General features: G+C 39.0%; 1 protein-coding gene across 3 annotated transcripts in view; it reads right to left on the reverse strand.

Annotated features, from left to right (window-relative positions):
• Malrd1 (MAM and LDL receptor class A domain containing 1) overlaps positions 1-21,418 on the reverse strand; it is a 614,092-nt gene that overhangs the window by 527,297 nt on the left and 65,377 nt on the right. For 2 of the 3 annotated variants that reach the window (XM_087896345.1, XM_087896344.1), the window contains exons 6-8: positions 20,550-20,651; positions 19,619-19,765; positions 10,434-10,600 (exon numbers count right to left, since the gene is read on the reverse strand). In XM_087896345.1, coding sequence (XP_087752471.1) covers positions 10,434-10,600; positions 19,619-19,765; positions 20,550-20,651 — 416 coding nt within the window. The remainder of the gene's footprint in view (positions 1-10,433; positions 10,601-19,618; positions 19,766-20,549; positions 20,652-21,418) is intronic. The other variant, XM_087896346.1, reaches the window with a different exon arrangement.

The raw sequence follows: 21,418 nt of genomic DNA on the forward strand, positions 1-21,418 counted from the left end.
GATATCTCTTTGGATATGTAAATAAGCATTGATAAATTTTGTCATGAGATATCATCGGACCATATCTTAAAAACATTAATGTTTTTAATTAATGTTAATTATTAATTAAAGCATAATCTGAACTCAATAAAATCATTTTGGATTTTTTTCACTATTCCTTGGTCAAAGGAGATAATTGAAAACCTGAATGAAGACTGAGGCATGAATAGTACTTTAGCATATGCAGATAAAAATTAATTTGGTTTAAAGTTTGTTAGGCGTTAGTTTGTGTAGAGTTTCTTCCATGCATATGGAAAGTTGCCAACGTAGCAGAAAATATAAAAAAATAACCTCATTCCAATCTCTCAAACAGCTTATTAAATTGACTGAAATACATTAAACAGATGTAGTGATACTGGATGCTAACTCTTACTGCAAATATGTCACAGTAACACATTAAAGAAGGAATTAAGCAAGCTGCCAAGAGAGAGCAATAATCAGTAGTCCTTTCCATCTATAATGCCAATGAACCACAATAATAACCATAATGCTAAGATATTCTAAAAGGTGCAATAGTGGCACTTAAATCCTAGGGGTAACCAAAAATTACCTAACTAAACTTAAGGTTAATCCAATAAGAGATAATTCATGTCTGGCTCTGTAAATTTAGTCAATACTTACAGTTGTAAAGCCAAAGAACCTAGAGGAGAATCTACTACCTCTGTCCTTAACCAATATAATCTCTAACTGGATCCTAAACACATACTGTCATACCCACAATATGAGGCAGATCTCACCTCTCATCAAAGAAGCTTATATTTCTAGCAGAAAGAAATAATTACAGAAAGCCACAATAAAAAGGCAAAGGTCAGCTGACCAAGAGATGCCTGCCCTCAAATAACACATTTACAACACAGCCTCAAACATACAGCTCATAGAACATCAAGGAAGACAGTGGACTATGATTGTAAGAAATTGAGCTAAAAATGTTTTAAATAATAAAAATATATAACAAGAAGAGAAAATATAGAAAAATAGCTGGAGCATCAAAAATATCTGGTGTGGGGGAAAAAAAGGACATGAAGTGGGTTTTTGGGAAAAAGTTGGACAGAGCATCAAGTGGATAAATATGATCAAAACAGACTGTATGAAATTCTCAAAGAATTAATAAGCATATCATAGTTTTCAAAAGGATACTAGGCTCTATATCTCATCCCAGTATCAAACAGCATTTTGCCCTGTGATGTACCATACTGACACAAGTTAATGTTTTAGAACTCTACTTTTTTTTTCAAGCAGCAAAAAGAAGGAGGAAGGACTGGGTATGATGAGAAAAGTAGAAAAAGCAAAAGACAAGGTGAATCAATGAATTCCTTCCCCATTCACAACTATCATTCTTAAAAGCATCCTTATCTTTTGGGATTAATTATCTTGACACTTCAAGCTTCAGAAGGAAAAGGAGCAAAATACAGTGCAAGTATTCTGTTCTACCAGACAGGCACAAGTGACAAACGGACTGTTCTTGTCAATGTATTCAACAAAAACCATGAGAAAATTTCAACTGGATTTATCTCAAGCATCTCGAAACAAAAAAAAACTCTTTTGAATAATCTTATGGCCTCTCCAGTGTTGGATTTTCTGCAAAATGTTTTCCATTTCTTAGATGACTGTAATTGATTCCTGTGGTTTTTTATTCCTAGTAAGTAGACTTCATAGAAGTGGAGATTTTCAGAGTAATTAATGAAAATGTAAATTGTAGCTAATTTCATTCCATTATATATAAGCTGGAAAGTTGTGGATTTGTTTAACCCATTTGCATAACCACAATGTTCACTCTACACAATAGCATGCATTTTAATTCAACTCAAATGCCTCTTTTGTGTTTAATCAGGAACTATGAGTCTTCAAATCCCTACTTACTGATTAAAACAAAGAATTTATTTTCATCATATTTATGCTTTTAATAATTAGTGTAGATGTAAAATCTTACACAGATTGCATCAGAACTCTAAAACTTAGCTAACAATGTATAATTCCAATTACATTATTTCTATCAGGACCATAATTTGTTAAATATAGATTCCTGAATTTTTATTCCAATGTCACAAGTATGTTTGAGTCTGATAGTATCCCCTAAGTTGACTTCTTAAAACATTCTTAAAATGTATAACAAAGACACACAAGGCCGGTTAGGGAACACACAATACTCCCGCCACCCTTATCTCCCTGACTACTCCAAAGGGGCAGCTTCCCCAGCTATTCCCTCTCTCCTGCAACGCCATCCCAGCTTTCTGCCTGGAACCCATACCCTCCCCTCTCCTTTTTTCGGGGCTTAAATTCCTCCATCTCAGCCGGGGTGGGCACCGCGGGCCAGGTTAGGCGGTGAGTGCAAAGGGACTGGAGTCCCTTTGTTCCAAAAGCCGGCCTGCAGCAAGCCAAGACTGCAGGCAGGGGCACCTCTGACCAGCGAGGGGCTCTGATCCTGTGGAGGGGTAAGTGTATTGTTCCTGACCGCCACACAAGGCCGGTTAGGGAACACACAATACTCCCGCCACCCTTATCTCCCTGACTACTCCAAAGGGGCAGCTTCCCCAGCTAATCCCTCTCTCCTGCAACGCCATCCCAGCTTTCTGCCTAGAACCCATACCCTCCCCTCTCCTTTTTTCGGGGCTTAAATTTCTCCATCTCAGCCGGGGTGGGCACCGCGGGACGTCCAGGCGGTGAGTGCAAAGGGACGGAAATCCCTTTGTTCTAATTGCCTGCCTGCAGCAACCTAAGGCTGCAGGCAAAGTGATTCCTGGATAGGAAGGGGCATTAATCCAGTAGCAAAAGACCCAGCGGAGGGAAGAGCCATTGGAGAGCATCTGAAGGAAGAGATGGGCAGGCGCCAAGGCAAGAATTCCTCCAACAATCTGAAAAACAACACGAAAACACCAGATCCCAGCGATCTTATGACAGAAGGACTTGAACACCCTCTACCGGAAGAAGTGGAAAACAGTGTCATTATAAAAGCAATAGAGTCTCTTAAACAGGGTATGAATAACTCACTTAAAGAAATAGAAGAGAAATATAACAAAAAGATGGAAGAAATGAGTAAAGAAATGGAAGACAAATATAACAAAAAGTTTGAAGAAATAAGTAAATTCGTAAATGATACCCTGGGAAACCAAGAAAAAACAATCAAACAGGTAATGGAATCAGTTCAAGAATTGAAAACTGAAATGGAGGCAGTGAAGAAAACACAAACCGAGGACCGGTTGGATATGGAAAATCTAGGTAAACAAACAGAGACTTCAGGAACAAGCATAACCAATAGAATACAAGAGATAGAAGAACGAATCTCAGATTATGAAGACACCATAGAGAAAATAAATGCCCTGACCAAAGAAAACAGCAAATCCAACAAATTCTCATCACAAAACATTCAGGAAATATGGGACATAATAAAAAAACCAAATCTAAGAATAATAGGAGTAGAAGAAGGAGAAGAATTGCAGACCAAAGGTCCAGAAAATATATTCAACAAAATTATAGAAGAAAACTTTCCCATCCTAAAGAGTGATATTCCTATGAAGGTGCAAGAAGCATACAGAACACCGAATAGACTGGATCAGAAAAAAACATCCCCTCGCCATATAATAATCAAAACACAAAGCATTCAGATTAAAGAAAGGATATTAAGAGCTGCAAAGGAAAAAGGTCAAGTAACCTATAAAGGTAAACCTATCAGACTTACACCAGACTTCTCTATAGAAACCATGAAAGCCAGAAGGTCCTGGATAGAGGTACTGCAGAAACTAAGGGACCATGGATGCAAGCCCAGATTAATATACCCAGCCAAGCTTTCATTCACTATCAACGGAGAAAACAAAATATTCCAGGATAAAAACAAATTTAAACAATACGTAACTACTAATCCAGCCTTACAGAGAATATTAGAAGGAAAATTACATCCCAAGGAATCCAACATTGCCAACACTGCCTACAATAACTCAGACATCTAGCGACCCTTCACTAGCACAACCCAAAGAAGGAAAACACATACACTCTACTACCCAAAAAAAAAAAAATGACTCGAATCAACAACCACTGGTCATTAATATCTCTTAATATCAATGGACTCAATTCACCTATAAAGAGGCACAGACTTAGAGATTGGATATGAAAACAGGATCCAACATTCTGCTGTTTACAAGAAACACACCTCAACCACAAAGACAGACACCTACTCAGAGTAAAGGGTTGGGAAAAGGTTTTCCAAGCAAATGGACCTAAGAAACAAGCGGGTGTGGCCATTCTAATATCTAACAAAATCGACTTCAAACTAAAATCAATCAGAAGAGATGGAGATGGACATTTCATACTCATAACAGGAACAACTCATCAGGAAGAAGTCTCAATCCTGAATATCTATGCCCCTAATATAAAGGCACCCACTTATGTAAAAGAAACTCTTCTAGAACTCAAGGCAGTCATCAAACCACACACGCTAATAGTAGGAGACTTCAACACTCCTCTCTCACCAATGGACAGGTCAATCAGACAGAAACCAAACAGAGAATTAAGAGATTTATTGGAGGTATTGAATCAAATGGACTTAACAGACATCTATAGAACACTCCACCCAAATAGGAAAGAATATACCTTCTTCTCTGCAGTTCATGGAACCTTCTCGAAGATTGACCACATACTCGGTAACAAAGCAAACTTCCACAGATACAAAAAAATATTAGTAACCACCTGTGTCTTGTCAGATCACCATGGATTAAAATTAGAATTCAACAACAATGCTAACCCCAGGAAGTCAACAAACTCATGGAAGTTGAACAGTCAACTACTAAATCACCCCTGGGTCAAGGACGAAATTAAGAAAGAAATTAAAGACTTCCTTGAATTTAATGAAAACAAAGACACAACATACTCAAACCTATGGGACACTATGAAAGCAGTGCTAAGAGGAAAGTTCATAGCAATAGGCGCCCAAATAAAGAAAATGGAGAAAGCACACATTGGAGACCTAACAGCACACTTGAAAGCTCTAGAAAAAAAAGAAGCTGATTCACCCAGGAGGAGTAGAAGACTGGAAATAATCAAACTGAGGGCTGAAATCAACAAAATAGAAACAGAGAAAACAATCCAAAGAATCAATGAATCAAAAAGCTTCTTCTTGGAGAAAATCAACAAGATTGACAAACCCCTATCCAAACTAATCAAACGGCAGAGAGAGAACGTGCAAATTAATAGGATCAGAAATGAAAAGGGGGACATAACCACAGACACAGAGGAAATTCAGAGAATCATTAGATCTTACTACGAAAGTTTATATGCCACAAAGTTGGAAAATGTAAAAGAAATGGACATTTTTTTAGATAAGTACCATATACCAAAGTTGAACCAAGAACAGGTGAACAATCTAAATAGACCTGTTAGTCGCGAAGAATTAGAAGCTGTTATCAAAAATCTCCCTACCAAAAAAAGCCCAGGACCAGATGGTTTCAATGCAGAATTCTACCAGAACTTCCAGGAAGAGCTAATACCTATACTCCTTAACATATTCCACAATATAGAAACAGAAGAGTCATTGCCTAACTCCTTTTATGAAGCTACAGTTACCCTAATACCAAAACCACACAAAGACACAACCAAGAAAGAGAATTACAGGCCAATCTCACTCATGAACATTGACGCGAAAATTCTCAATAAAATACTGGCAAACCGTATCCAAGAGCACATTAGAAAAATTATCCATTATGATCAAGTCGGCTTCATTCCAGAGATGCAGGGCTGGTTCAACATTCGCAAATCTATCAATGTAATCCATCATATAAATAAACTGAAAGAAAAAAACCATATGATCATCTCACTAGATGCTGAAAAAGCATTTGACAAAATTCAACACCCATTTATGATAAAGGTGTTGGAGAGACTGGGGATACAAGGATCATACCTAAATATAATAAAAGCAATATACAGCAAGCCGACAGCTAACATCAAACTGAATGGAGAGAAACTCAAAGCCTTTCCACTAAAATCAGGAACGCGACAAGGCTGTCCACTCTCTCCATACCTCTTCAATATAGTGCTTGAAGTTCTAGCAATAGCAATAAGACAACATAAGGAGATCAAGGGGATTCGAATTGGAAAGGATGAAGTCAAACTTTCGTTATTTGCTGACGATATGATAGTTTACATAAGTGACCCCAAAAACTCTACCAAAGAACTCCTACAGCTGATAAACACCTTTAGTAACGTGGCAGGATACAAGATCAACTCCAAAAAATCAGTGGCCTTCCTATACACAAAGGATAAAGAAGCAGAGAGGGAAATCAGAGAAACATCACCTTTCATGATTGCCACAAATAGCATAAAATATCTTGGGGTTACTCTAACCAAGGAAGTGAAAGACCTATTTGACAAAAACTTTAAGTCTTTGAAGAAAGAAATTGAGGAGGATACCAGAAAATGGAAAGACCTCCCCTGCTCTTGGATTGGGAGAATCAACATAGTAAAAATGGCAATTCTACCAAAAGCAATCTATAGATTCAATGCAATCCCCATCAAAATCCCATCAAACTTCTTCACAGACCTTGAGAGAACAATAATCAAGTTTATATGGCAAAACAAAAAACCGAGGATAGCAAAAACAATCTTATACAATAAAGGAACTTCAGGAGGCATTACCATCCCTGACTTCAAACTCTATTATAGAGCTACAGTATTGAAAACAGCTTGGTATTGGCATAAGAACAGAGAAATCGACCTTTGGAATCGAATAGAAGACCCGGATATTAACCCACAAACCTATGAGCACCTAATTTTTGACAAGGGAGCTAAAGGTATACAATGGAAGAAGGAAAGCATCTTTAACAAATGGTGCTGGCATAACTGGATGTCATCCTGTAAAAAAATGAAAGTAGATCCATATCTATCACCATGCACAAAAATCAAGTCCAAATGGATTAAAGACATCAACATTAATCCGTCCACTTTGAACCTGATAGAAGAGAAAGTGGGAAGTAGTCTACAAGATATAGGCACAGGAGCCCTCTTCCTAAGTAGGACCCCAGCAGCACAGACAATAAGAGAAACAATGAATAAATGGGATCTACTGAAACTGAGAAGCTTCTGTAAAGCAAAGGACACTGTCAGTAAGACAAAAAGGCTGCCTTCTGACTGGGAGAAGATCTTCACCAGCCCCTCATCAGACAAAGGTCTGATCTCCAGAATATACAAAGAACTCAAGAAACTAGACACTAAAACTCTAATTAACCCAATTAAAAAATGGGGTACTGATCTGAACAGAGAATTCACAACAGATGAACTTCGAATGGCCAGAAGACACTTAAGGTCATGCTCAACCTCCTTAGCGATCAGGGAAATGCAAATCAAAACCACTTTGAGATACCATCTTACACCTGTCAGAATAGCTAAAGTTAAAAACACCAATGATAGCCTATGCTGGAGGGGATGTGGAATGAGGGGAACACTCATCCATTGTTGGTGGGAATGCAAACTTGTGCAGCCACTTTGGAAATCAGTGTGGCGGTTTCTCAGGAAACTGGGAGTCAACCTCCCTCAGGACCCAGCAATTCCTCTCTTGGGAATATACCCTAGAGATGCCCAAACATACTACAAAAGCGTTTGTTCATCTATGTTCATAGCAGCACTATTTGTAATAGCCAGAACCTGGAAACAGCCTAGGTGCCCCTCAATAGAAGAATGGTTAAAAAAGGTGTGGAACATATACACATTAGAGTTTTACTCAGCGGTAAAAAATAATGACATCTTGAATTTTGCATGCAAATGGATGGACATAGAAAACGCTTTACTGAGTGAGGTAAGCCAGACCCAAAAAGAGGAACACGGTATGTATTCACTCATAAGTGGATTCTAACCATAATTAAAGGTCTTTGAGCCTATTATTCGTGATCCTAGAGAAGCTAAATAAGAAGACGAACCTGATGAACATTATTTACCTATCCGCCAGGAGGTAGGAAATAGTCAAGAGTCCCAGGTAATCTTGGGTGCATGGGGGGGGGGTGGGAGGGTTGTTGGAAGGGGAGAGGGTTAGAGAGAAGGGAGTAGGGGAGGAATGGAGAAAGCTCGGTTGACCGGGATAGGGGGAAGGGAGGAAGGATGAATGTGGGATCAGGGAAGAATATATTTCAACTAAGGGAGTCATATTAGAGTTTACAGGAAACTTGATTATATATGGGATCCCAGGTCCAAGGAGAGATCCCCAGATTGTTCTCTGGACAGAGGAGGGGGTGCCTGAACCGGCCTTGGCCCGTGACCATACTGATGAATATTTTGCTTATCACCATAGATCCCTCATCTGGCATTGGATGACGAAACAGATGGAGGCCCGCGTTGGAGCACCGAACTGAGCCCCCCAAGATCCAAACGAGGAGCAAAAGGAGGAAGAAAATGACGAAGGACTGCGAGGGATACTATCACCCACTGATACAAGGAGTCGGATCTAATGAGAGTTTACCAAGGCCAGATGGACCGTGACTGAACGAGCATGTGATCCAACCAGATTCTCTGAATGTGGCTGGTTTTTCTGAATGTGGCTGGCCTGCAGTCTTTCCGAGAAGCCATTGACAATGACACTGGGACTGGTTTCCTCTGCATATACTGGATTTTTGGGATCCAGTCTGTTTGGATGCTCACCTTCCTGGACCTGGAGTGAGGGGGGAGGAACTTGGACTTCCCACAGGGCAGGAGACCCTGACTTCCCTTGGGGACAAAGAGGGAGGAGGAGAGGGAGGGGGGGAGTGGGAGGGCGTTGGGAGGAGGGGCGTAAATGGAAACTTTTTATAATTTAATAAAATTACTTAAAAAAAATGTATAACAAATAAAGTTAGGAAAAAGAATAGCTAAATTTAGTGCTGGATAAATAGCTTCATGGTTAAAAGCACTTGCAATAATTTCCACTGAAAAAATAGTTGAGAAAATTATTGGGAGGCAGTATTGCTCTTCTTAGAGAAAAATGGTAGGCAAGAAAACCATAAACACCAACAACTAAGTTTGTGTATGCTATCATGATGTGGGATTCCCCTCTGTATGCTGTGAATACCATTGGTATTCACAAAAGTATAAAAGAAGCTGTTTGGGGCCTGTGATAGGGTAGAGCCGAGCTAGGCAGAAAAAACTAAAATGAATGCTGGGAGAAAGGAGGTGGAGTCAGAGAGAAGCCAAGTAGCCCCACCAGAGACAGACACCAGAACTTTACCTGGTAAGCCACAGCCTCGTGGTCATACACAGATTAATAGAAATGGGTTAAATTAAGATGTAAAAGTTAGCTAATAAGAAGTTAGAGCTAATGGGCCAAGCAGTGATTTAATTAATACAGTTTCTGCATGGTTATTCAGGACTGAGCAGCTGGGAACTGACTAGTGGCCTCCTACAACACTGCAGACACTGTCTCCCTCACAGAGCACTCTTCAAAGATGCACACATTGAAATGGCTGTCTTATATGCTGGATCTTCACCCCTGGTCAAGTTTTATCATTGCCTCCTTAGATTGATCCTCCTTAGAGGCACTCTGACTGCTTTTCCCTTGTCCCTCTGGTCAACTTGAAGAAATTACAGCCTGCACCCAAAATGCATAACAGCATTTAAGGTGGACCCCTGAGAGCGGATAATATGGAACTAGGAGTTAGACAGATCCTGACTGGCAGAAAAACAGAGAAAGGAGCCACAGTGGGATAACTAAAGATGACAAAGTTTCTGACTTTTTCACTCTCATGACCTGAGACAAAGGTCTGGCAGGATTTTTCTTTCATGGTAGCTTCACCCTACCTGTCAGCAAATGACTAGTCTAGGTTGGTCAAATATGCTCAAGATTTGAGTTAATCTCTGTACCCAAAGCCATGGGCATATCAGTTTCTCTTTTTTCATTTAAATTGGCAAACCCTTAACTAGAAAAAAAAAAGACCCCCCACTCTAGCCCACCTAAGACCATTAAAAACTCAGGCCTCTAGGAAAGGCTCAGGTCTGTGCTTCCTGTCTTGTAGGGGAATTCTCTTTGTGTGCCCTGATGTGTATGCTGGTCTAGAACTCACAGAGATCTGTCTGCCTCTGCCTCCCAAGTACTGGGATTAAAAACATGTGCCACCACCACTCAGCTCATTTCTTCACCTTTAATAAAAGTAGCTTTCAGCTATTGTGGAACAAAGAAGACTTTCTGCTCTTGCAGGAGACCTGGATTTGGTTACCAGTACACACATGGAGGAGAAAGGACTGACACCATTGTAACTCAAGCTACAGGGCTCAAACCTCTTCTGGCCCCTGAGGGTATTGTGTACATGTGATGCACATGCATACACATAAGAATAAAAAGAATTTAAGAAGCAATATGCATGACTAAGAAACAGAAAAACAAACAAGTACTTAAGAACAGAAATGACATATATTCAAGGGATTTTAAATAAACATTATTTTTTTCTCACCTTATTTGTGTACAATCTTACTCTCAGAACACTGTTTTCCATAGTGTAATAGAATTGGAGATAGCAGTGTCCATCCAGGCAATGATATACTGAACTGTTAAAATATGCACTGCTCTCTAAAGATCCAAAAGTAGAAGCATGATTGTCCCTCAGCCACACCACGCAACCTAAAAAAGAAAACAACTTAGGGAAAGAATTATGTGGTTATTTTTGTTTATTTATTTATTTGGTTTGTTTGTTTGGAACAAAACTTTTTATGGAGTTCTTCAAGCCAGGCTCAAAATATATTATTTTAAAGGGTATGATGCCTGAAAATGATTATAACAACAAAAATGGATAAGCTTTAATTTCACACATCAAATCACTCCTAATTCTTCAAGCAAAACTCTACAAGGAATAGTGAAAGACCAGAGTCAGTTTGGAAAGAAAAAGTAAGTATCAGAACCAGACACACATATGTCTGGAAATCCTGGAATGATGAGACTGGAAATCTGATGTAAATAAAAATGATATGCAAATATCAGTAATAGAAGAAATAAAAACACATGACATGTTCTGGGATAATCTTTTGAAACACCCTGAGGTGTGTTCTACCTCATCTTCCAAAAGCACCTTCTCATTGGTTTAATAAAGAGCTGAATGGTCAACACTTAGGGAGGAGAGGCTAGACAGGCATCTAGGGAGAAAAAGGAACTGGGAGAGGGTGATCTGAGAGGCAGGGAAATCACCAGAGAGATGCAGAGGAAGTATAAGGTACAGAATGAAGGAGATGTAACAATTCATGTAGCACAATGTACTTAACTTTTTATTGTTTTTATTGAGCCATATATTTTTCTCCACTCCTCTCCCTACATCTTCCCTTCCAACCTACCCTCTCCCATGGTCCCCATGCTCCCAGTTTACTCAGGAAGTCTTGTCTTTTTCCACTTCCCATAGATTAGATCCATGTATGTCTCTCTTAGGGTTCTCATTTCTGTCTAGGTTCTCTGGGAATTACAGGTTGGTTTTTCTTTGCTTTATGTCTAAAAGCCACTTCCAAATGAGTACATATGATATTTGTCTTTCTGGGCCTGGGTTGCATCACTCTGTATGATGTTTTCTAGATCCATCCATCCATTTGTCCACAAATTTCAAGATGTCATTATGTTTTTCTGCTGTGTGGTACACTGTTGTGTAAATATACCACATTTTTCTCATCCATTCTTCTGTTGAGGGGCATTTAGGTTGTTTTCGGGTTCTGGCCATGACAAACAGTTCTACTATGAACATAGCTGAGCAGACGTCCTTGTGGTATGATTGAGCATCCTTGGAGTATATAATCAAAAGTGGTATTGCAGATCTTGAGGAAGGTTGCTTCCTAATCTTCTGAGAAATTGCCATACTGATATACAAAGCTACTGTACCAGCTTGCATTCCTACCAGCATTGCAGAAGTGGAAGTTGCCTTTACCCCACATCCTCTCCAGCATAAGTTGTCATCAGTGTTTTTGATCTTGGCCATTCTTACAGGTGTAAGATGGAATCACAGAGTTGTTTTGATTTGTATTTCTCTGATGGCTCAGAATGTTAAATATTTCCTTAAGTGTCTTTCAGCCATTTTGAATTCCTTTGTTGAGAGTTCTCTGTTCAGGTCTGCACCCCAAAGTTTTATTGAATTATTTGTTCTTTTGATGACCAATTTCTTGTGTTCTTTGTATATTTTGGAGACCAGCCCTCTGTGATATGGGGTTGGTGAAGATTATTTCCTATTCTGTAGGCTTCTGTTTTGTCTTGTTGACCATGTCCTTTGCTTTACAGAAGCATCTCAGTTTCAGGAGGTCCCATTTATTAAGTGTTTCTCACAGTGTCTGTACTACTGAGCTTATATTTAGGACGTGGTCTCCTGTGCCAATGTGTTCAAGTGTACTTCCCACTTTCTCTTCTATGAGGTTCAATGTGGTGATCTAATAAGATACAAGTGGTTATTCCAATATTTTATATCTGTTAAGTTTTGATTTGTTACCTAGTACGTGGTCCATTTTTGAGAAGTTTTCATGAGGTGCTGAGAAGAAAGTATATTCTTTTGTGTTTGGATGAAATATTTTATAGATGTCAGTTAAGTCCATATGAGTCATAACATCTGTTAGTTCCCTTATTTTTCTGTTAAGTTTCTGTCTGGCAGACCTGTCCAGGTGTGAGAATGGAGTGTAGAGGTCTCCCACTATTAGTGTGTGGGGTATAATTTGTCAATTAAACTTTAGAAATGTTTCTTTTACATCTGAGGGTGTTCTTGCATTTAGGGCATAGTTATTCAGTAGTGAGATTTTTCTATTGATTAATTTTTTCTGTGACTAATATGAAATGGCCTTCTTTGCCTCTTTTAATTGATTTTGGTTTGAAGTCTATTTTGATAGATATTAGGATAGCTACACTGGCTTTTTTCTTAGGTACATTTGATTGGAAAATTTTTTCCCAACCCTTTACTCTGAGGCAATGTCTGTCTTTGAGGTTTAGATGTGTTTCTTGTATGCAGCAGAAGGATGGATTCTGTTTTCATATCCAGTCTCTTTAGCCTGTGTCTTTTTATATGTGAGTTGAGTATATTTATATTAAGGGATATTAATGACAAGTGATTGCTAACTACTGTTATTTTGGTTTTTGCTGTTGGTGATGATATTGTGTGTGTTTTTCCCTTCTTTGGGATTTGCTGCTGTGAGATCATCTATTGTCTGAGTTTTTATGGATGTAGTCAACTTCCTTGGGTTGAAGTTTTCCTTCTTGTATTTTGCCAATGGCTGTGTTTGTTGCTAGGTTTTGGTTAAACCTGATTCTGTCATGGAGTATCTCGTTTTGCTTGTCTATGGTGATTGAAAGTTTTGCTGGGTATAGTAGTCTGGACTGGCATCCATGGTCTCTTAATGACTGCATAAAACTTGATCATGACCTTCTGGCTTTCACTGTTACCATTGAGAAATCAGGTGTGATTCTGATATGTCTACCTTTATTTGTTACTTGACCTTTTCCCTTTGCAGCTCTTAATATTCTTTCTTCATTCCATATGTTTAGTGTACAATGTGACAAGAGAACCTTTTTTTTTTTGATCCAGTCTATTTGGTGTTCTGTAAATTTCTTGTTTCTTTGTATGCATATCTTTCTATAGGTTGGGAAAGTTTTCTTCTATGATTTTATTAAATATATTTTCTGTGCTTTTGGGTTGGACTTGTTCTATCCCTATTATTCCTAGGTTTGGTCTTGTCATGGTGTTCCATATTTCCTGGATATTTTGTGTTAAGCTTTTTTTGATTTAATGTTTTCTTTGCCCAATGAGTCTATTTCCTATTATATAGGAAAATATATATAGAAAAAATATATATAGGAAAAATATAGAAAGCACTTGAGGTTCTTTCTTCTATTCTGCTGTTTATGCTTGCGTTGGTGGTTCCTGATTATTTTCTCATAATTTCCATTTCTATAATTCCCTCGATTTTTGTTTTCTTTATTGTCTCTATTTCAATTCACAATTCTTGAATACTTTCTTTAATCCGTTTGATTATTTTTTTTTGTTTTCTTTAAGGGATTTGTTATTTTCTTCCAATTTTTGGTTTTTCCTATTCTCCATTTCTTTGAGGGAATTTTTATTTCCTCTTTAAGGGATTCAAGCATTTTCCTAAAGCTATTTTTAGGTCATTTTTTCTACTTTATCTATATTTTGTTGATCAAATCTTGTTGTTGTATGGCCACTAATTTTTATTGGTGCCATGTTGCTCTTTGTGGTGCTGAGTGTGTTCTTACCTTGTCTATTCATCTTTTCCTCTGATTAGTGTAGTTGGGGTTCTGTCTCTGGTGATCAATCTTCCAGGTGCCATTGGATCCAAGGTTCATAAGGTTGCTCCTTGAGGGGCAGTCAGGGCCACAGTTATAGTCACCCTGGAGGTCACTCGGGTTTCCTGGAGGTCACTCAGTGCTCCCGGGGTTGCTCTGCTCCTCTGAAGGTCATTGCCTTAGTCTTGCTGTGGTGAATGTCATTGGCTCAAGTCTGCTACTAGAGAGGTCACTGCCTTGGGCCTGCTTCAGCTAAGGTAGCTGGCTCAGGCCTGTTCCCACAGATGTCTCTGGCTCGGGCTTGTTCCCTCAGCGGTCCCTGACTCATACCTGGCCCTGTAGAGGCCTCTGGCTTGGGCCTGCTCTCTCGGTGGTTACTCCCTTATACCCGCTCCTGCTCCTGTGGAAGTTATTGCCTTGGGCTTGCTCCAGTGGAGGTTGCTGGCTGAGGCCTGCTCCTGTGGGGATTGCTGTTTTCAGCCTGCTGTGCCTGATGTCACTGGCTCAGGCCTTCTTTGGAGGAGGTTGCTGGCTCAGGCCTGTTCCCACAGATGTCCCTGGCTTAGGCCCAGTTCCACAGTGGTCTCTGGTTTGGGCCTAATCCCTCAGAGGTCCCTGTCTCACACCCATATCCACAGAGGTCTTTGGCTCAGGTCTGCTCTCTCAGGGGTCACTCCTTTGTATCTGCTCCTGTGGAGGTGCCTAAATGGGTTAATTTAAGGTATAAGAGCTACTTGGGAACAAGATTAAGCTAAGGCCAAGTTTTCATATTTAATAAGAAGTCTCCGTTTCATTTGACAGAATCTGGGGTACAAAGATAGACCTGTTACAATAATGTGTTGGTTGGCTTATGTCATTTTGCAAAACTTAAACACACGGCGGGGGGGAGGACTGGAAGAGGGACTTTCAGCTGAGAAATTGTTTCCATCAGAATGGCCTGAAGGCATGCATGTCTGTGGGGCTTTTTCTTGATTGATAAGTAATGCAGGAGAGCTCAGCCTACTGTGGAGGGAGATTCCCTTAGGTAAGTAGGCTTGAGTTGAGTAATAAAGGTGCTAAGCAAGCCATGTGGGCAAACCAGTAAGCAGTATTCCTCCTCCCTACAGGTTCCTGCCTGCACCTGCCCCAGCTTCCGTCAGTGACAGACTGTAACCTGAAAGCCAAATAAATATTTTCCTTCCAAGTTTGCATCATTGCAACAGAGAAGCAGAATAGAACAGAGAGCACAGGCAGAGAGATGGAAAATTTAGGGATCAGAAAGGAACACTAGTGCCCAAACCAGTGTAACAGAACTTAAGAATGTCTTTATGGTTGTTGTTAGTAAACAAAACACTGTTGAGAGAAGAATCTCCAAACTTGAGGACACTTATAGCTCTTCTAAAACCAAAACAAAAAAATAAAATTAATAGGAAAAAAGAATATAAGAAGAACACTAGAAGAGCAATAAAAGTAGTATTTGAAACAACTGTAATAGAATTTCTCCAAATCACAGTTTAAAACCCATAAAATACCAAGCAGCACAAATACTTTTTTAAAAGAACAAAAACTAATACACATATCAAAGAAAATTAAAAATCTAACAAAAACCAGAGAGGAAATATTTTACCTATAAAAAAAGCAAAATTTTAAAAAATTATCTTTCTGGAAAGTATAAAATTTAAAAGACAATAAAATGAAATGCTTATGTTTAGATCTGGAAATTATTCTTCTGTATTATGGGAGTGAGAAGTTACTTAGTAGATATATCTAAGGAGAAGAGGTGTTGTAGGAAAAAGAGAATCTTCTCCAAGAAAAGAAACTGAATGTTCAGCAATTCAAAAGGGCAGTGGCCACAAGCCTGAGCAATACAGGGGACAGGACAGGTAACACACTCAAAAGAAGTAAGCCATGACAAACATAGCTGCAACCTTATTCCTGCCAACAATGAAAGAGGAGCAATAATCAGAAGCCTCATTCAAAATGAAACTCAGGAGGTCCTGGTGAAGGTACTAACAATCCCAGCCACAGGAAAAGCCCAGATTCCTCACAATCCTCACAATACAGTTGCAGGTTTTATTACAACAGTGCCTCCTGCAGATGCATAAGCAGCAGGCATAACCCTTTTCTCCAATCTATATGACTCTGGGTACCATCTTCATGGAAAATCTATCATGGTTTTAGGTCTGTATGAACTTCAGTGTTCTAATTGAATCCCCCTCTTCCAAACATACTTGGGAGACAAACCCAGCCTTAGTATTAAGCAGTCCAGGGAGTAAAATTCGAGAAGGCTTGGAAAGGTTGAAGAATCTGTCCAGAATAAACTGCAAAGTTGAATTTGTCCAGCAGGGGCCCCTGGTACCCAAAGAAAGAAGGCTTACTGAAGTCTGGTGGGCAATGGACAGTTGTACAGTAGATGTTCAATACCACTGAAATCCTGTGAAAGACAAGAGTCCTCCAGGGCAACCAGCTGTCATGTGCCCCTGTTCACATTGCTGCCATGCATAGAAGGGACTTTGGAGATATGTGTATGGTTGACAAAACTACTATTCTATCCAAAGCAAAAAAGAGTAATAAGACTGACCCAACTCAGCACAACTAAAGATGAAATGGGACATTACTAGAATTCTAAAGAAATCTACCAGACCTTTAGACAACACCTCAAAAAGTTATATTCCAAAACATGAAAATACACAGATAAGTCAAGGAACACAAATTATAAGATATGCAATTATGATCTCCTTAAGATATGAACTTAAAAAGTCTTCAAAAGAATTTAAGCTATAATTAAAAAATAAATATTATAGAATAGAAATTTTCAAGATCATCCTCATATTCAAGATGATGAATGGACAAGGTGGATGGATGTAATTGGAATGGGAGGATCAAATAGGGAAGGGAGGGGAAGAGCAAGGAAAGGATGCAATCTGAGGAGGAATAGCTTAAAAGGGGGGGGGGCATTTTAGGTGTCATGTAGAAAACAGTGAAAGTTTCCTACAATGTATATTTATATGAAGGCAATCTAAATGAAATCATAAAATAACAGAGAAGACAGGGCCCAACTGGACATACTTTGTCATGAAATGAAAAGTTATATCTAATTGAATTCTTGGCCAAATGGTTCCCTTGGGAAGCTACAAACAACCTAAGCTTAAGACTATTAGCTCCTCACAAACTGACAGTAAGTCTCCATTGCTGAAGACAATATCTACACAACTCACTGAACATGGAGAAGCCAAGCTGGTGCCTACCTGGAACCTTCACCCCTATGGACTAGTGTTCATGCTCTGAAAAGTAGTCTGCACACTGCTAAAGGAGAGTAGAACACCAAGCTATAAACCCTGTGTTCTACAATGGTGTCCTGCTTGTAATATATCAATGCAATTTGGCCCAAAGCTTGTGGAGTAGCCAACAAATACCTGATTTGATTATGGCCCCCTCCTTGATATGAAACCTATACCCGATGCTGTTTGGGTGGCTAAGAATCTAAGATTACATAGGACCCAGGGAAAAAAATAAATACTACTGTTCTGATAAAGGAATATAAGAATAAAATTACTCCTAAGTCATTCTGCTACACTCATAGATCAGTGTCTTGCTCAGCCATCATTAGAGAATTTTCCTTTTGCAGTAGATAGAAACAAATACAGAGACCCACGGTCTTGGAACACCCAGTCGTAAAAGGGTGTCTCCATCAAATCCGTTCCCTTGGGTCACAGGGAAACCTGAAGAAGTAGGGACAGAAGGAATGCAGATGTCAGAGGGAAAGGAGAACACCAAGGAAGCAGGGACCTCTAATAAACAGGACTGAACACATATGAACTCACAGAGACTGATGGAGCATGCACAGGGTTTGCACTGGTCTGCCCAGGTGGGGTCCTACCACATAAGAAGAAATGGACATATCCCCTATTCCTAGCCCAGAAGTTATCTCCAACTGAGAGCCTCTTGCAAATGAAAAGTTAGCTATCTCCAAGGGAATCTTACTGGGGAAAACAACCACTCTTAAGGGTAAAGCCAAGCAGTAGATGCCAGCACGAAAGAACGCGAGAATATCTTTAGAGGTTCTTTGTCTCATAATGCTATGTCACGCCATTTGTTATTTGACCTTATACATCCTTTATACATATATTATGTCTTCCATTTTTTAATGGAATTCCAGGGTGTGAATGTATTGGTCTCTGAGTCTTGGTTTTTCTTCCTCCCTTCCTTCCTTCCTTCCTTCCTTCCTTCCTTCCTTCCTTCCTTCCTTCCTTCCTTCCTTCCATTCCTTTCCTTTCCTTTTTCTTCTTTTTTTTGTTTTTTTTGTTTGCTTGTTTTTGTTAGGGGGGAAGTTCTTCCCTATCTGTCTGTTTGTTTTCTAATGAGAGATAGAAAGAATGTGGATCATATTTGAGGTAAGATGGGAAAAGACTAGAATGTATAGGGTGAGGGGAAATCATATTCAGATTATTTTGTATGGAAAAAACTTATTTTCAATAAAAGAAAAAGAAGAAAGAAGAAATACAAAGGAATTTTAGTTTGATAAAAAATTTAGTGTATGTGCAGGTGTGTGTGTGTGTGTGTGTGTGTGTGTGTGTGTGTTTCACAAGAGCCAAAAGATGATACCAGGTCCCCATGGCTGGAGTTGACGCTGCTGTGAACAGCACATGTGGGTGCTGGGAACTGAACTCACATTCTTTGTAAGGAAGCAGATGCTCTTCACAACTGAGTCATCTCTCCAGCTCCCACTTTAGGTTTTTATGTAATAAATTTAGTATTCATATGTGCATATTAAAGTTAATATTATTAAGCCAGTTAGGTAGCTTATCAAGTGAAAGTGTTTGTACAGCAAGCACAAGCAGGAGGACTTTTGGTTCCATTTGGTTTGCAAACCTACATGGTAGACGTAGAAAACCAAACCTTTACATACATTCCATGGTATACTTACACACACACTGCACACATTAATAAATAAATACAATTTTAAATTAAGAGTACATATTTAAAAAACATGTAGGTAATGTTTTCAAACTAGTGGCAAAAAATAAAAGTAAAAAGCAAGCAATAACTAAGAAAGAGGTCAGGGTGGGAATGGTGGGGAGACATGCACACAGATCATAATAACTTACATTCCAGTAACAGAAGGAAGCAGCATTTTAGTGAGAAGCAATGTGACTGGGTTTGGTAAAAGACTTTGTTTTTAATTCATATAAACGAATACATCCAGACAACAAGAAAAATAAAACAAAACAACAGCTAATGTGGCATAATTTTTCTTTAACAGGTTTAAAAAAACATTATTTTCCTTTTCAAAATTTATGAGATACTTTTATTAATATGTATGCTTACCAATACCCCTGGCTTAAAGATTTAATACTCATCACAATAAAGCATCATATATAAAATACATTGCATTTTATTTGGTACCTTCATCATTGCCACTGTGATCCTGCCAGGGTATAGGGTCCAGTAAAGGGACCTCACTTGCTTTTGTGCACATCCAAGAAGTTTGCTCAGCAGGTGCCCCAGTTACCCAGGCACACATGTCAAAGTCGAATCCACAAGGCTGGCACACTGAGAAGAGAGAAAAGGGCCTTGGTGGATTATTGCAGTCTCCTGGAGTGACAACTCAACCTCAGTTGTGTGTTGTGCTAAACTAAGAGGCTTCTGCAGAAACACCGAGAGCACTTTACTATCTTGAACGTTTGATTCAGTAAAGCCTTAGACCCAGGCAGGTGCATCCAACCTTCTCCACCTGGGACATGATGCTGTCATCCTCAAAGTTCATGCGGAAGAACTACATAACTACATTACAAAAAGACATCATGTACAATTTTAAGTAATTTTTGGCCAAATTCATAACTATCCTGGGGTACATGTGACCCACAGGCCAGACACAGCTGCAAGAATACCTAAGCCACTCTATTTTGCAAAGTTTTTCATTTTATAAAAGTGTGGATCTTCTCGAAAAAGGACCATTGGCTTAAAAATTAGATATCTAGTTTTCTTGCATCATGGCTTTAGAACAAATTGTAAAGTCTCATATTTCTCCTTATCTACTTCATGAATTATATCCATTAGTTTATTTACCATTCACCCTCAAACTCAAATTTTAAAAGCCATATATTTTATATGATTATAAGATACTCTGTAATGCTATGACTTTATAAAATGTCATCTTACATTGATGTATTTAAGCTTGTTCACTATTCTCTTAAAGTGCAAACTTTGACACCCAGCTAAACCTAAGGACATTAATGCCAGCAAAGATTGGCACATACATGCTCCTATAGCTGGTTGCTGGCTTTTATACATTGTGACCATACCAACAAAATGGGAATCTTGATTTGACACTTACAACTCAAACCTTCATCTGAAGAATCAAATCTGCAGAGCTCCATATCTGAACAATATAGGTCCTGCTTGGTTTTCAACTTTTCTTGACATGGTAAAAGCTCATCTATTAAATTTATAGAAAGAACACAAGTGAGATGCAGGAGTCCTTGAAACACATCTCTCTCAGAATGGTCACATTTACAAAAATATTCTAAACACTTGCATAGCAGATTACAAAGCTATAATCAGGAATAAGAAGGATAGGGAGACAGAGACAAAGACAGAGAGACAGGGACAGAGAGGATAAATCAACCGTGCCACTGGATATATGCTTTAATCAGATCGTGGTAGTGCCAGGAAAGCCTCCAAACCAAGCCATCACTGTTTTCACAGAAGTAACCTACACTAATATTGAAATGAAGAGTCTAGGACTGTGACTTGTTTAGGGAACTAATATGGTTGATGGCATCTTCTGACACTGGAAACGGGATCCACTCTTGAACTAGCTTCTCTGACTAGTTCGCATTACAACTAGTTTGGTGGCAGAGATTAGACTTGGAAGTAGACCCGCTCTCCCCTCTGCTCCTACTACTACTTTCAGTAAATTCTTACTCTCTGGTTAGGAAATACTGAGTTTAGCCCTCTTGACATTGGTGTTTCCCACTGGGCCTGGCTGCCGCACTCATCAGGAAATGATGTGAACTCTTAGGTCTTTGAAATTTTGGGCTCTGGCTGTTTCAACATTCACTTTTACGTTATTTGTTGTTGTTGTTGTTATTTAGTTCCTGGAAAACAACTTTGATGAAAACATGAACTCTGTTGAAGCTTCCACTTACTTCTGTAAGTGCTACCAATGGTAGCGCAAATAGTAAAAACACAGAGACAGATACT

Source organism: Myodes glareolus, chromosome 14, assembly GCF_982192425.1.
Source record: "Myodes glareolus chromosome 14, mMyoGla1.1, whole genome shotgun sequence".
Classification (NCBI taxonomy): Eukaryota; Metazoa; Chordata; class Mammalia; order Rodentia; family Cricetidae; genus Myodes; species Myodes glareolus.